The sequence below is a fragment of the Stegastes partitus genome, unplaced genomic scaffold (genome assembly GCF_000690725.1).
Source record: "Stegastes partitus isolate 25-593 unplaced genomic scaffold, Stegastes_partitus-1.0.2 Scaffold1092, whole genome shotgun sequence".
Taxonomy (NCBI): domain Eukaryota; kingdom Metazoa; phylum Chordata; class Actinopteri; family Pomacentridae; genus Stegastes; species Stegastes partitus.
Window position 1 is genome coordinate 167745 of NW_007578823.1, and position 16585 is coordinate 184329.

Genomic DNA, 16585 nt, shown 5'->3' on the forward strand with positions numbered 1-16585 from the left:
AGTAGCTGTTTAGCTCGCTGGTTAGCCGCTCAGCTAATTAGCCGCCTGTTAGCTTTCTGTTTGGCTAAATAGCTGTTTAGGTCGCTGGCTAGCCGCTCAGCTAAGTAGCCGCCTGGTCGCTTTCTGTTTGGCTAAATAGCTGTTTAGCTCGCTGGCTAGCCGCTCAGCCAATTAGCCGCCTGTTAGCTTTCTGTTCGGCTCCGTAGCTGTTTAGCTCGCCGGCTAGCCGCTCAGCTAGCTGCGTTTTAGCGCCGACGCGGGTTTATTGTGAAAAGCAGAGGCGGAAGTGAGCAGTCATACCGCTTCCCTTGACGGTGGTTTGGTCCAGCTCGCCTGCATTCCTCCTCTCTAAAGCCTGGCCGATAGAGACAGAGAAAGAAAGGGGGGAGAAAACAGAAATTATTATTCACAACCGTGTTGGATTTTTATGAACCACGGAGCCGACTCTCACCGGACTCACCGGCCCACGAAGCGCAGCCCGGTCCGGACCGCTGCTTTCGGAGCTACAACAGCGAGAGAAAAAAAGGCGTGTTTTCCTTTTTTAAAATGACGGACTTTGCTTCGCTGTGTGTGTGTAGGTCAGCCTCAGAAAAGCAGCTTTGGTGAAACAGCCTTCAGCCTTCTCCACGGCGGATTTCTCTCTTCTCTCTCTCTCGCTTTTTTTTTTTTTTTTTTTTTTAATGAGGATTTGCAAGATGGCTGATGACAGCTAACAAGGACAGAAACTCGACGTCCCCTTTAAGACCAGGAGGGTATATTTTTGTATTATTATTTCTTTAAATAATAGGGGAAAAAATCAGTTTAAATAGGTAAATATGGCTGCTTTGAGACAGAATGACCACGGCTCGTATTAGCGCCGCTGTAGCTGTTTTATCCGGTGGAAAATGGTGAGGTGACGTCTGAGCTAATTCAACGCGATTTAACCGAGATAAGGAAGTAGATAAATATGTTGTTGGCTAAAGGCTGAGGCGACGACGAGGCGGAGACCGAAGCGAAACGAGAGCCGAGCAGCCCTGATCTTTGTGCGGGCAGCTATCTGATAGATGTGTCGGAGGGGGGACGAGGCTCCGCGGCAGCAGCAGCAGCAGCAGCAGCAGCTCAGCCAACATTCCTGCGGATCCTAAAAGCCTTTGTTTTGTGCGCAGGACTCGACTATTAAAAACGACCAACTATGCAGTAAACAGCCTCGGAAATGACGGGCCCCGGTATGATTTGCCGTTTAATGAGATTATAAGGCCTTTGTTGTCGATGGAAAAGTGGTTGGGGAAATAAATAATAAAATAAAAAAAATAGGAGAAGAAGAAGAAGCCGAGGCCTTGTGTACAGATATGCGAGCTGTGCCACATAGCAGCCAGGCGTTATTCATCGGATAGGGCTCCAGAGGTACCTGTGTCGTTCATCTGACCTGTAAAACTGCATTTCTACGTCTCCTGCCGGGTGTTCTGTGTGATTAAATGGCTGCTGGAGGCTCCTCGGATACTTATTTATGATTCAGCGGACAAAAGCGTTGCTGCGTTGTGATTACTGAGGGGCGTCCTTGAGGTCCTGCTAAAACAGATTCAGGTTTTTTTTTTTTTCTTTAAAAGAAGCTCTCTTGTGTGTGTGTGTGTGAATAGTAATCAGGGTGTGGACTCCAGCGGTCCTTTCTCATGCTTTTCATGCTTGGTTTGTTGGTCTGAATTGGTCAATCATAATTCAAGTGAAGGCAGCTCTTAAGGTAAAGGGCCTGAGCAGCAGCAGCAGCAGGAGGATCAAGTGTCTGGTTTTTTCTTTTTTCTTCATGTGCTAAACACAGATAGATTCCTGATCCTTGTGTAGATATTTAATTCTCCGTGCCTTGTTTGCTGGTTTACCTGTAGCGGACAGGCTTTTTGCTTCCTGCAGGCCTATAAACACACACACTGCAGGCCGGCACAGTCTGTGAGAGTGATTTAGGGGAATAGGAAAGCACCGTTTACTGTAATCTGCATAACGTCAGCCTCTGTTGCATGTGTTGAAATCACCAAGGTGTTGTCATCCTCGCCTGAAGCCTTCTTCTGGTCTTTTTTTTTTTTTTTTCTCCTGGAGTTTGCCTTCATGCTGCAGTAATAAGCAATACTCGTCATCTGTCAGGGAGACTCGTCTGGTCACAAGGGGTACGCCGGCTGATCCGTCAGGACGGCACCGGTTCTGTTTTTATCTCTTTCTCAAGACTCGTTTTGATAGCGTCGGGTTTCCTGTGAGCGGCGCAGAGGCCTAGAGGTCTGGGAGAAAGCAGGGAAACAGTTAGTGTATGCCTGCCTGCACCACCATGATGGCCTCTGACATGGCTGAGACGTGGAGGAACTGTTTCGAGGAGGAGCTCATCTGCCCCATCTGCCTGCACGTGTTCTCAGATCCCATCCAGCTGCCCTGCAAGCACAACTTCTGCCGGGGCTGCATCAGCGAGGCCTGGGCCAAAGACTCCTCGCTGGCCCGCTGCCCCGAGTGCAATCATGCTTACACGCAGAAGCCCAGCCTGGAGAAGAACCACAAACTGTCCAACATAGTGGAGAAGTACAACGCCCTGAGCGTGGAGAAGGCCACCACGCCGGCGCTGCAGTGCATCCTGTGTCGCCGAGGCCCGCCCCTCCCCGCCGTGAAGGTGTGCCTGCGCTGCAACGCCCCGTGCTGCCAGTCCCACGTCCAGACGCACCTGCAGCAGCCCTGCTCGGCCCTCGGGCACCTGTTGGTGGAGGCGGAGGCGGTGAAGGCCTGGACCTGCCCGCAGCACGACGAGTACAGGCTGTACCACTGCGAGGCCGAGCAGACGGCGGTGTGCCAGTACTGCTGCTTCGCCCGCTGCCACCCCAGCCACGGCCACGCGGTCACGGACGTGGAGCTGCGACGCAACGACATCAGAGTAAGAAGAGTTACATACAACATGCACACATTAACCAAACACACGAGTCACTCTCACATCATGACAAGCACAAATAGAGCCGGGTGCAAGCACAGCTGAATCACTAGTCGATTCATTGATTGAAAGAAAACTATTGGCAAAAAAAATCCACTGCTTCCAGCTTTCACATGTCAACATTTTCTGCTTCTTCTGAGCATCTTTGAATTGTGGACCTTACATTGGGTTCCAGTAAACTCTGACAAACATTTTTTTTTTACCACTTGCTGACCTTTCACAGACCAAACCATTAATCAAGAAAGCAATCGTTAGTTGGAGCCCCACTTGCAAGAATTTGTTCATCAGTGATCAATAAGTGTTAGCTAAGTGCATTCATAACAGCATCGGCCGAGCCAGCCAGCTCATTTTTCATCCATTTGTCGTCGTGAAGCAAACGTCAACGGAACAAAGGAGGCGTTCTCGCTGTATTTTAGATTTTTGGGGGAGAAAGCTGCCGCAATCTGCTATCGATCATTTGCAAAATCGCTTCGTTCAATACAAAACTAAATTTGCCCCTTTAAGGAACGGCTGCAATTGGAGTGTTTCGAGTCTATCTTGCATTTTTTCAGTTGTGATCCATTCCAGCCTCCTTTCTCATCTGTTGGAATGACAAACAATGCAGCCGAGGGTGGAACAATGAGGGGCCCTCAGAGGGCCTTATCTCCCCAGCACAGGTGCATCCGAGCTCAGGGATCGCCAGTTGTGAAGGGGGGGGGTGGGAGTGCAGTCGAAGGGAAAAGGGATTAAAGTGATTCGTCACTTGATTCTGCAGTCGACTTGGGTTTTTCATTAACCTCTTCTCTTCCTGGGGGTTTGCTGGTTGGAGCCGAGGTCGGACTGCTTCGCCCCCCCTTTCCTTTCTTTCGAAGGGCTGCGTGTGATCGGACAGTCAGAGGCAGAACCACAAGAGCTTCTACTGACTCATGTAGTTCACCCAACACCCCGTTTAGGTGTCAACCGTGTCACGGCAGAGTGTTTCCTGTTGCTAACGCTATGACTCAGCTTTATGTATAGTTAATCAGTCACCTGGGGGGAATGAGTGGTCACCGGGTGGGACGGGCTGAATTTAAAAGCCGTATTACCGCAAGTCCTTCACATTTCCAGCTTTTCCTGACGCCGCTGTTAATGTTTCAGACATCGGACAATGTTTTTGATAAGAATCACACGCGTCGTTACCAAGATAGCTTAAAATGAGACTCCAGCGGGCAAACGGTGTAACAGCACTTTGAGTAATCTATAAGCAGCTTTAGCGCTGGTATCGGCTCACGTCAGCTCATTACAGATGCATGTATTGGACAATGAGGAACACAATAATGGGGCTGAAGCTAGCGGTTATGTCCTCAGGTGATGGGGGATTATTTTTCTATTAATTTGTGGTCGTTTGGTCGATAAAATGGCGAAAAATGTCAATCGATGATTCCCAAAACCAAAGATGGCGTCTTGTTTTGTCCACAACCCAAAAATATTCAGTTTGCCGTCACAGAGGAGGAAAGAAACGAGAAAATATTCAAATTAATTTTGACCTATTTTTCCTTTAAATGGCTGTAACCAATTCCTCGACTATCAAAGTAGCTGCTGATTAACACTTGACTATTAAACCACTGATTTATTGATCACTGCGGCTTTACACTATATAAACGAATACCAAAGAGAAGTTTGACGTAATTTAGGAACAGCGTCACTCGCACATGGTTATAATCTAATCATTAATCGATTCGTTATTGTTTCAGTAATAGTTGCATCTGTAATCAAGTGTTTCTAGGTCATGTTGTTGTCGGGTTTTTAGGGTGTTTCTGGCGTAGAATGGGTCTTTTGGGAGGTTATGCACAACCGTAAGCAGAAATCTGTATTTAACATTTTATAAACACAAATATCTGTTATGGTAAAGTAAATAAAACCCCAATTAGCAAAACTGGTTTATAAAAAGAATTGCTATTTTTAATCCAATCATTTCAGTTTTGGTTTCATTCTTTTGGGGAAACACCAAACATTCAGGAGCAGCTCTTGGTCGCGTCGTGGTTTCACTTTTACCTACGTTACCAGCATTTCTCGCCTCACTGCAACTTTTTGTCGTTTATCGACCAAACTATATGCGCATCTTGATAATTGGGGCAAAAAATATTTGCAATTCAGCCGCCAGAATTAATGACTCTTAGAAAATTGCTGCGATAAACTAATGATGAATTAAATTTTCAGTAGATCTGATGATTCTATTCTCAACTCATCAATTAATTATCAAGTAAATAAGAATAAATAAAAGCAACGTAGCCCGGGGTGATGCTGTTAAACAAATCACGATTGATGATTCTTTTTAGCTCCGACACAGTTTGTTGCATTTAATGCGAGTTTTATCATTTTATATGACGTCGTAAACGTCGGCCATGTTGTGTTTTTGCAGCAGAAGTTCGTCACCTTCGCCTGAACTGGAGTCAGATTTCAGATCAAGTCATCGTCTCGGCAACAGCTGATTATTTTCTCGATTAATTGTTTCATTAAAAAATGGCTCCCAAAGTCCAGAATGACGTCCTCGAATGCATCGTTCTGTCCACAACCCAAAGAGTTTCAGTTTACCTTCAAATCAATAAATCACCGCAGCTCTAATTGCAGATTTATTACACTGAGGTCTACGTCGGCTGATACGTCACAAGACGCTGATGCAGAAAAATGCAAAAACAGATTTGAAATCCATTAGAAACGGGGTTTTTATGTGCATCGAAACGGCCTGATTTGTGTTATTTGGCCTCAAAATCCAATCAGCGGAGCTACAACCTGCACTGATGTGATTAAAAATAAATAGAATTTACATAGTGAAGAGCAGAGACCTGAGTTCTACTAAATAAATTGATCACAAGGCCGCTCACCACCTCTGCTCAACAGTTTTTAAGGTGGAACTGCAAATAAAAGAAAAGCAACCTACTGACATGAATGTGAGCGAATCGTCGGCTCTAATCCCTGAACGTTTTCACCAACACATCCTCCATGTTGAGGGTGATTATAGCATGCAGACTGGACCCCCCCCTCCTCTTCCATTTCCCTCCACTTACACCCCCCACCTCACTCTTCACCTCCACCAGCCCCCAACCACATCCACCTCCCTCACACCATCCACCAGCCACCCCCGGCGAGCACCGACCTTCCCTCTGGCCCCGCTGCTCTCCTGCTCTGGTGGCTCTGATGGAAAAGACACTGTGGTGAAATGACAGCTAAAGAGCACCCTCCCCTCTTTATACTCCCTCCCTCCCTCCCCCAAAGGTATCCCATGCATTTAGCCGCTCCCCCCCCTCTGTGAAGCTTCGGCTCCTTCGACCCTGTTCCCCCCCTCCGGCTTCTGCTCGAAGCCTAACTCAATCAGTCAGCACAACCAGGTCACCGTCCTGGATCTAACCATGCCAGCAGTGTGTGTGTGTGAGTGTGTGTGTGTGTGTGTGTGTGTGTGTGTGAGAGAGAGATATCTAGGGCAATGATTCCCAACCATGTGCCGCTGAGGCCCAGGAGTATGCAGGTTTTCATTCCTATCAGGCTCCACAGCAGCTGATCACTAATGATAAAGTCAGCTGCTGTTGGTTGGAATAGCGAGATGGTGATGATGGTGGTGGTGGGATGTGAACAAACTGATAATTGACTCATCAGATTAATGACAGATTCGGTCTTTGGGCCTAAATCAGATGCCTTAACAAGCGTTGGATAGTTTGCTGTTTAGCTCCTAATGACTTTAATGCCAACTCGTACCAAAATGCAAACCTCATAGCGCTAACGTGAGGATTGTATTTTTGTTTTTTGACTGAAATATCTTGGAAACTATTCGATGTTAACATCATACAATTCGAAACACATATTCAGGGTGAACTTGAACAACTTGGCAAACCCCTAATTTTTCATGCAGAGCCACAATCGGGTCAGAACTCCAACTCTGAGCTGTCATCATTGATTAATAGTTTAGTCCATGTAATACAATCAGTCTTGCTAATATATTTATAGTTGTTTTTAGCATTTAATTTACAATCAGTATAAGATTTACTGCTTCTTAAATGTGAGGATTTGCTCATTTTTACTTGATAATAAATCGGAAAGTTGTTGGATTCGTCCTGTTGTTTGGTTCTTTTTGTTTTAAATCAGGTTTTTATAAATATTTTATAGATCATTGAATTAATTGAAAAAATTTTAAGTGTTGGTTATGAATGTCTGTCTACTGTTGACATTTATGCTTAGCTTCATTAAGCTTTTGATGCTAGCTTTTAGTGCTAATTAGCAAATGATAGCATGCCAACAGGCTACTCTACAAGGTCAGCACCATAAAAACTGCTTAGCACAACAATGTTAGCGTTGCCACTGTGAGCACATTAGCATGTCAGGGTTTTTCCCAGCTAACAAAGGTTTTGATAACGAACTATAAACCAACATTAAAGGTGCAGACTTACTGTTACCTACTGTTCCTTTAGCGATGTGGAGACGCCAGCGGAGAAGGTAGCTAACGTGGCTAAATACATCATAAGCTGGACTTCCTGCCTCTGGCTGGTAAAAGTTAAATTAAATCCTCCTCCTGTTAAAACTTCAACCCAAACTATTTACTGGGTCAAAAATTCAAATAACGATTTATTGGCTGATACTCTTTGTTTATTATATTATGCAGATAATGATTATTTTCATTGTCAGTTATTTCCTCCATTAATCAATCAGTTGTTTGGTCTCTCGGGAAACTGTGAAAAAATGTCAATCCGTGTTTTCCAAAGGCCAAGATGGCGTCTTCAAATGTCTTGTTTTGTCCACGACCCAAGTTTTTAGTTTACTGTCTGTAGAAAACATTTAATCAGCTGGAACCAAAGAATTTAACCTTTATTTTTCTTAAATAATTACCCGAATCCTTTTATCAATATCAAAATAGTTGCTGATCCATTTAATAGTTGACAACTAATCAATTAATTAACTCTTGGTTGCAGCTCTTATGTACATCAACAATTTCCCTGAGGTTCTACCAAAGGGATCAATAAAGTTCTATCTATCTAGCTACCATTAGCAAACTAGTTAGCAGCTCACCGTGAAGTCACCGCTTGACTCCGCACAACCATCTGCTCGGCTGTGATGCGTACTCTGCTACATGTGCTGCAGACAGTGAGAACATCAGAACCAGTGGAGTCAGACTCTGTTGTGACTGTTTCTAAGCTACTCTTCGCATATTTTTTTGTTATGTTGTGTAAAAGAAACTTTGCACAGCGGCGCACGTCAGGCAGCATAGATTCTGATACCGTTTCTGTAATGAGTCAACACTGGCCAACTGATGCATCGGTTGGGCTCCAGATTAAACATCAGAGAGGTGCAGCCTGCCTTTGGACAGTAAACCTGAGGCCCCGTTAGCAGTTGCTTCATATCAGAGCCCAACGCTAGTCCAGCACCAACCTCATGTGTGATGTAGCAGCTGTGGATGAGGAGGCTGGAAGAAGTTTATATTCTGCTTAACAGTAGTTTGACAAAAGCTAATAAACAAATTCAGAGAGGATTTTAATTGTTATTTTTATTTTGAATTTTTCTTTGACGCTGGCTAGAACCTCCTCTAGCTGGGGGGCCTCATCGAGAGCCTCACAGAGCTGCTAGCGCGGCTCATAATGACGTTACCACATGATTTAGCGCCGCGCCGTCTCATCAGTATGCCTCTCCGTCATTAAATGTTGAGCGACGATTGTTCATATTTCACATTAAATATTAATAACGCCAAGGATTAGCGAATCTGTGTCAACGACATTCCGAGGGAGCGACGTAAAGGATTGTGGCTCTCGTACGGAGCCGTTTGTTGGGCTTTCTTTTTATTTTTTTTTTCCTTCTTTGTTTTGACCGCGAGCTGAGCCAGATGAACATCTCAGCTTGGCCCGAGCATTCGTCTGCCGTCGTTCACATGCTATCATCATCCCAGAAATAACAAGTGTTGTTGCCACAACACTGCTGCAGCTCTCAGAGCAGCCTCTGCTGTGTGAATACACGTCCTTTAGAAAGAAAATACAGGAGGTGCATCGAGGGGAGAGCGGCGCTTTTTCTGCCTCCGTATGCCCATTTATCTATCTGTGCTCGCTGCCCCCGGCTCCCCCAACATTAGTCCTCGCTCACTAATGCAAACACAAAATAGCTGTTGGTTGCTATGACAGCATCCCCCTCCCTCCTCCCCCGCAGGGATTGTGTGTTGGATGGAGACTAAATTAGCCGGCTCCCGGATTCTAATATCTCCGGCATGGGGAGGGGATGCTGGTGGCAAGCCGAGGTCACAACTTTCTAAAGACTGTTCTTTCTTCACCTCACAGCAAAACCTGTTGAGGCAGCAGGAGCGCGTGGAGGAGCGGGTGCAGGAGATCGAGGAGCAGCTCTGCAAACTGGACTCGGACAAGTGTGTGGTGGAGGTACGTGTTGTGCACCTTGCTCTGTGGGCAGCTGCGCACATTTTCCACAATGTGTTGCGTAATGGAGGCGCGGACTGATGTTTTGTGTGTGTTTGTTTCTCCACAGGACAGGGTGTGTGAGCTGAAGGAGGAGGTGCGCCTGCAGTACCAGCGGATGCACCAGCTCCTGGAGGAGGATCTCGGTCGGACACTGGAGGCTCTGGATCGGGCTCAGGCTCGGTTCTGCCAGGAGAACGCGGCCCAGGTTTTGGCGCTGGGAGAGCAGCGCCACGAGGCCCAGAAGCTGCTGAGCTCCATCCACACGGCCTTCAGTAAGGCGGAGGAGCTGAGCTTCATGAAAAACACCAAGCCTGTGAAAATCCTCACAGACAGGTGAGAGAACAGCTGGATGCTGGTGAAGCTTCTCCGTCGTCTAATCCTAGAGAGGAGCTTCAGTAGGAGGCAACTGGACTTCTCTTCCGGGTTCCTGAACATGCTCTCATCTAGAAGTCTTTTTGGATTAGAGGTGTGAGATGTCTTCCAGAACCTAAGAGAGAAGTCCAGTTTGTTTCCACTGGAGCTCATGGGTCAGTTGTTGTGTGTTGATCTTTAAAACGGACTGTTTCTGCCCCTTGGTCCGTAAAACTCTGTTTCCAAGCAGACGTCTTATCTTGAATTTTGCATGACTCTTGGCACTTGTTGCAGGTCTCAGGCATGTGTGGGCAGCAGTCTCCCTCCGTACAAAGTCGGTAATCTAAACTCCAAGCTTTTCCTTTCTGAGATCTCAAAAAGAGAGAAGAGCTTGAAAAGAACACTTGAAGGTAGGCGCTGAAACGCACCCGTGAGGTTTTTGATGCTGTCGTGAACGTGTTTTTGTTTTAATTACCACTTATCTCCTCTGTTTTCACACCCGTCCTCCCCCCAGCTCCCCTCACCCCTCCCTCGACCTTCCTGCAGTCTGTTCCTGCGTATCCCAGCGGTCAGAGCTCCGCCTCTGGAGCAGAGAAACGGAAACATTCCACTGCCTTCCCCGAGGGAAACGGGAGCGCTGGAAAAAACGCCGCTCCGGGTTTCAAAGACTCGTCCTCCTCTTCCTCGTCTTCTTCCTCGTCGTTAGCCAAGCAGCCCTACCTGGGCTCCGGCTCTGCCTCCGGAGAAGGCCAGTCCACCAATCAGCAGCCTCTCGGCCCCTGCGGCCCGCCGCACATCAGCGAGAGCGGCGGGACGGGAAGCGGCAGCGGCTCGTTGACCAACCACCACTCGGGCTCCGTGTTCAGCTCCTCACACTTTCCCCCCGGAGGCAGCAGCTCCTCGCACTCCTCCCAGCAGGCCGTGCTGCCTCAGTACGGCGGCCGCAAGATCCTGGTGTGTACGATGGATAACTGCTACTGCTCCGGAGTGCCCTCTGTGTCGGGCCACCGCAGCCATCCCCCGTACCCGCGCTCGGGCTCCTTCCCCTGGGTCAGCGCCCAGGACTACCCCCCTCCTCCCGGCCTGGCCTCTGGAGGTCCGTCCATGCAGGGCCTGGCGGTGAGGGACTGGATAGACGCCTCACAGACGCACAGACATGCAGATTTCTACGGGCTGTATGGGCAGCCATCGACAAAGCACTACGTCACCAGTTAACAGAGCAGACACACACACACACACACACACACACACACACACACACACACACACACACACTTGGATATAGAGACAGGCACCAAACTAGCACACCTTTACCGACTTATTAACCGGAAAATACGCAATGCAGTTACGCTATACACACGTTAAAATAAATGTTTATATCACACACACACAGATCTAGAACATGTACACACATTCGGGGGCAGGGTTGATCTCTTTGTGTTTTTAATTTTTTTCTTCCTTTCGTTTATTTTCGGTCAGTGTTTCATGTAGTGTATTATACGTAAAATGCATAAAACAGCCAACCGCTCACTCTGGCACAACTCAGCTCAGCATTTTACACACCGACGGGAGATGAGAAGGAGAGGCCTGAAGAGGAGAGAGGGTGAGATGCATCTTTTTTTATATAACATAGAGTAGGAGACGGATTGATAGGAAATGAACTTTTATTAGGAAATCTTCTCCTGCTTCTTGGAGGCTTCTCACCGAGGCTAAAGGGAAATACCTTGCAGTGTTGAGCTTTCCAGCTTCAGCTCATGTTTCTCTGATATAATCACCTCTCCAGTTGTACTGAGGTCAAATGCCTTATGTTATTAGCATCACGTTTTTCTCCGCATAGCTGACTTTGTTTGATAGATCCTTTGGAGCGGGACCCCGGTCCCCTCGTGTCTCTTCGGTTGTTTATCATCATAGCACTTCTTCCTTTCTTTGCTGAGTTCAGGGATGGATCGTACAGCTTGAACACAAAAAAAACGCTCTTCCATGGAACACCCACAATGCACTTGTGGACGCCTTGCTATGCCTGGACTACAGATGCTGACCCGCAGAGGGGGACGATAGAGCCGCGTCTCAAGGCCCGGCTGACGACCCCCCAACCCGGTCCTCTGTGTTTTTGAGAACTGGGCCTGTATTCCTAGCACTCGTTCCTGCTGCCACAGAAGGACAGAAAAAAATCTTACAAAAGACTGTTTCCGTTTAGTGATTACTGACATTGTGTTGTTTGGTACGCCTGTAGGCTTCACGCTTGTCTAGAAAAGACTCTCGGGTTGTAGAGAGAGAGAGAGACAAGACTGGACAGACCAAACCGACGGAGCATCTGGATGATCTGATGATACTGTTATTGTACTTCCTGCAGGGCAAAGATGTCACTTCTCTCAATAAGCACACAAGCTCTTGGCTTCCTGTTTGCAGCTGAAAGCATGCAAGGAAGAGTTTTTTTTTTTTTTTTAAAGCACTCAAAAGAAGAACAATGGGGGAAAAGAAACTACGCCGTTTTAAAATGAGTGTGTGACAGAAGCGAAGGGTAGGAGGAACTTTTTTCATGAACTTTTTCTAAAAAAGAACAAGACTGGACTGCGAGATGTAAGCGACGGTTCATCATCCTAAAAAGGAGCTGTTACAACAGCCAACGTAAAGAGAAAACAAACAAAAACAAAACATAAAAGTATCTTTTTTGTAAATATTTTGTGAAATGGAAAAATTACAGACGTGATTTGGAGGAGGGTTCCAAATAAACGAACAAATTTAAACCGGTCTCTGCTGTCGACTGTCAACGTCTCGTGTGTTTTAAAGGAGGAGGCGATAAATGTGAGTATTTATGTGACTGTGAGTAAATCCCATAAAAAGATCAAAATGAACCGTATATTAGCGCTCGGATACGCCTCCCTGCCGTGTCTCCACCGCATCGTGCCAAACCCGTTTGTTCCAATTGAAGGTGCAGATCCTCAAAAGGGGGTCACGAACATGTTGGTTTACCCATTTTTAAAAAGTTTCTGTAATGTTTTAGTAGCTTTAATGACATCCTCAGGAGAAAGGCAAGGTTTTTTGACTTGTTAACGTGTCCATATGGTGTTTTTTATATGCTAGAAGACAGATCATGAGCAGAACCAAGTCGATGCCACTGCCGGGGAGTTTCACCTTAAAACTGCAGCGTATCGATGATCGACTTCCAGGGTTTGATGCGTAACAGACCAAACAACCGAATCATGCACGGCGGGACTTTATGTGTCAGTTCTTTTGGAGCGATGTTAGACTTTATAGACGTCAGGTTTTTAGTAGCTTTAGTAGTTTTAGTCATGCTAACGGTGCAGACTGAAATATCTCAACAACTACAGAAACTCTGCAGAGACATGCAGGATGAATCGTCCTCTAACATTTGTTAACATGGACTTATAAAGCGCTTTTCTACCTTAGCGGCACTCAGAGCGCTTTACAGTGTTTCCTCATTCACCCATATTCCTACACCAATGGCGACAGAGCTGCCATGCAAGGTGCTGCCTGCCATCGGGAGCAACTTTGGGTTCAGTGTCTTGCCCACTTGGACTGTGGAGGATCGAACCGCCAACCTTATAATCAGAGGACAACCTGCTCTATCACCTGAGCCACAGCCGCCCACTTAACACTTAAGTTTGTGGCCAAACACCTGCAAAAATCCTGACAATCCCACCAGCATGAGCTGCATTTTGCATTTCAGGCTCCTCAAACATTGACTCACTGAACTCCACTGAATATTATGGAGAAAAAAAAATGCACCTGCTGAACCTTTGCATGTAAGCATTTGCATTGTGAGCATGTCTGAACACACCCGTGTACCTAAAGATGCGGCGGCTCTCCACTATAGCCGTATGAACACTGGCCTCCATTCACCTCCACTGAAGCCTGCAGGACGGATCAATCCAAACAGGCATTTCTTGTTTCGGCTGCGATCACGTTTGTTCAGCTTGAGCACGCAGACGCTGCGCCGCGGCCGCGCTGTTTGAAAACCCAGTTATTCTTGTGTGCTTTCTCGATAATTTTAGCACATTATCACGCTGTCACGCCATCATCTGCAGCTTGCCTCCGCTGCCGTGTTGACACTTTGTGATTAATGCATATTTAGAAACGCGGCGTGTCCTTTTTCAAGGCTAAGCGTGGCGCTAGTTTAGTTCACTACCTTCAGTCAGAGGCCAGTTTTGACCAGGTTTATGGAGGGGCCGACATTTTCCAGGTGTGGCAACGACTTGGAGCATTTTCAGTTTTTACTACCATTTATTTCCTTTAAATTATTTAAAAAGGGAGTCATCCAGCTGGTTCTAGTCTTTTATCAGAGGGCAGTAAATGTGTCTTTGGCGCTATTACCTGTTAAACAATCACGCTAACGAGGATTTACATGAATGTTCTACAAGTTTCCATGTGTGTGAAACGTCAGCTTTTGTCTGGGGGGCAAATATTTCTGCCGGAGGAACCAGATCAGAGTTTTTTAAAAGCTGTCAGGGATACCTCACGTCAACGAAAGTCCGTTATTTAATATGAATAAGTTAAAATTAAACTGATTTATTGCCAATGGAGCCTTGCAGCTAGAAGGTCGCCGGTTCGCGTCGGGATCTTTCTGCGTGGAGTCTCCATGTTCTCCCCGTGCAGCGTGGGTTCTCTCCGGGTTCTCCGGCTTCCCCCCACAGTCCAGAAACATGCTGAGGTTAATTGGTGATTGTAAATTGTCCGTAGGTGTGAATGCGAGTGTGCTTGGTTGTCTGTCTCTAAGTGTAGCCCTGTGATAGACTGGTGACCTGTCCAGGTGAACCTGCCTTCACCCTGAGTCAGCTGGGATAGACTCCAGCCCCCCATGACCCGAGTGAGGACCAAGGTGTAGAGATGATGGATGGATGGATGGATGGTACCAATGGATCAAATACATTCGCCTTACTCCACTACCAGCACCTTTTATGGGATTTCTTTACACTAAACCTCGACTTCAGTGTCATTTATTTGTACAAACACAATCTCAGCATTTCTTTTTCTCTCACTTCTTGCTTCACTCGTCTGAAACTCTTCATACGACCTTTAAAAAAAAAAAAAAATGACGACATCCTCCCACTTGCACCCTAAAGTAACACAATCTCTGCCGCTCCTCCGTAAACGTGCAAATAATCTGCCCGGCTGCGCTTTTTCTCTGTTTAATCTATCAGCGTATTTATTCATCTTGTAGGACACATTACGAGCGGACCGGCCCCGTTTCAACAGAACTTTAAGCGTCTCCGCGTCGATGCAAACGGGGCTCGTGAGCATATGTGGGTGGAGGCCTGCAGAGAGAAAACAGGATGCAGACAACGAGTCTTGAGATGACTAGTCGGCCGGTCGGTGTGTGTTTGTGTGTGTGTGTGTGCGTTTGTTCCCCTCAGCCTGATTAAGCTGTTGCATTACTGCTTTCCCCTACCAAGCACTTTCAGCCTCAATCCCATTCACACAGCAGGGATGATCCACTTGTGTGCGTTTCAGGAGGGAGTAAACAGAGTGGAAATAAAAGCTGCTTTAGGGGAGGAAAGTTCAGGTTTGTGAATTAAGATGTACATAAAAATTAAAGCGCATCAGCCTGATCGGAGGTTACATAAAGCTGCGGTTGTTGTGTGAATCGGTCCCTATTCACAGAGGCAGAGCTGGAACACAGTACAGCTCAATATTCATGGAATCTGACAGAACATGTTAAATCAGAACGGCTCGCTTTACCTTTACAGGAACGGTTTCACACCTTTTCTCCCCAAGAGTGTCACTCAAGTTAGCCTAGCTTAGCACAAAGAGTGGAAACACAAGGAAACGGCTAGCATTGCTCGGTCCGTAAGCTAAACGTTGCCTCTTTCAGACACAGAATCCGTTTGGTTGATCTGACGGCTACTGATTGTTTTGGGTGATTCCTAAATGAGAATCCTGCTCACGTTTCCAAAAAAAGTTGAAACGGCAGTCGTACGTTTTTCACATTTCAACACACGTCTTAACTGCACAATCGATGTCTTTGAAATTCAAATTGCGTGGAGTCATTTGGAGACTTTTTCCACATTTTAGCACCAATATTGGTACAAAACCATCCAAGATCGCAATAAAAACAGTGTTTCAGCCACACCTTTCCCATTCACTTTGTGCTACGATTTTACATCAGTTACAAACTGAAATGTCCATAAAAATCATACGTTACTGCAATAAAGACAGAGCATCTTTAGATTAATGAGACTCACCAAAACCCAACGCAATCAAGGATTTGACAAAATGTAAACAAGAGCAAACGTTCAATTTGTCGCTTCCAGCTGTTTGTAGGAGTTTTTCTCTGATTTTATCAAAAACCTGCAGCATCAGACGGAAGCAGGACCTGCATGAGAGTCTCCAGAGAGTACGAGCTGTGCACATTTATCCACATGGATACAACAGAGGTAATATTATTATTAACCACCGAAATGGAGACAGGAACCATCAGGATTTAACAGCTGAGTAGTCACACAGAGTCACAGTTTACAAGCTGCAGTTAAACTGTGAATTTAGATTTAGTCTCTTATTTATGGATTATGTGACGTGATGCGCCGTCCAGTCTCGTGTGAAAGAGGAATTTTGCCGGCATACCGAGGATCTCTCCACCGCAGCTGTGGGTTCATCTGAATGAAGAAAGAAGAACATAAAGGTAAAAGGTGTCTATGTCCAGATGACACAATGCTGTCACTGTTTCTGTAAAGGGCTTATGAAGCTACAGCCATGAAATGTTTAGCTTAGCTTAGCATAAAGACTGAAAAGAGCTAGCCACTAATTGAACACTAACACCATGTTGTAGTTTGTTAATCTGTATGAAAACCAATATAAAAAACAGCTTCACCACTTGAAAGGTACGTAGATGCTGGACGGTTTCCTGGTTTAAACCAGTTCCCAGAAACCCTGTGGA

General features: G+C 46.2%; 1 protein-coding gene across 1 annotated transcript; it reads left to right on the forward strand.

Moving 5' to 3' along the window:
- Positions 1-345: 345 nt before the first annotated feature.
- On the forward strand, positions 346-12442 carry trim8b (tripartite motif containing 8b). Its single transcript, XM_008295974.1, has 5 exons — positions 346-2881; positions 9205-9300; positions 9407-9672; positions 9985-10100; positions 10205-12442. Exons 1-5 carry the CDS (start codon positions 2273-2275, stop codon positions 10903-10905), a joined length of 1788 nt encoding a protein of 595 aa, XP_008294196.1. The 5' UTR covers positions 346-2272; the 3' UTR covers positions 10906-12442.
- The last annotated feature ends 4143 nt before the right edge of the window (positions 12443-16585 follow it).

Coding starts and splice junctions, on each gene's coding strand:
- trim8b (XM_008295974.1), top strand. CDS start 2,273: ATGCCTGCCTGCACCACCATGATGGCCTCTGACATGGCTGAGACGTGG. Junction 2,882..9,204: donor TGCGACGCAACGACATCAGA/GTAAGAAGAGTT, acceptor TTCACCTCACAG/CAAAACCTGTTGAGGCAGCA. Junction 9,301..9,406: donor CGGACAAGTGTGTGGTGGAG/GTACGTGTTGTG, acceptor GTTTCTCCACAG/GACAGGGTGTGTGAGCTGAA.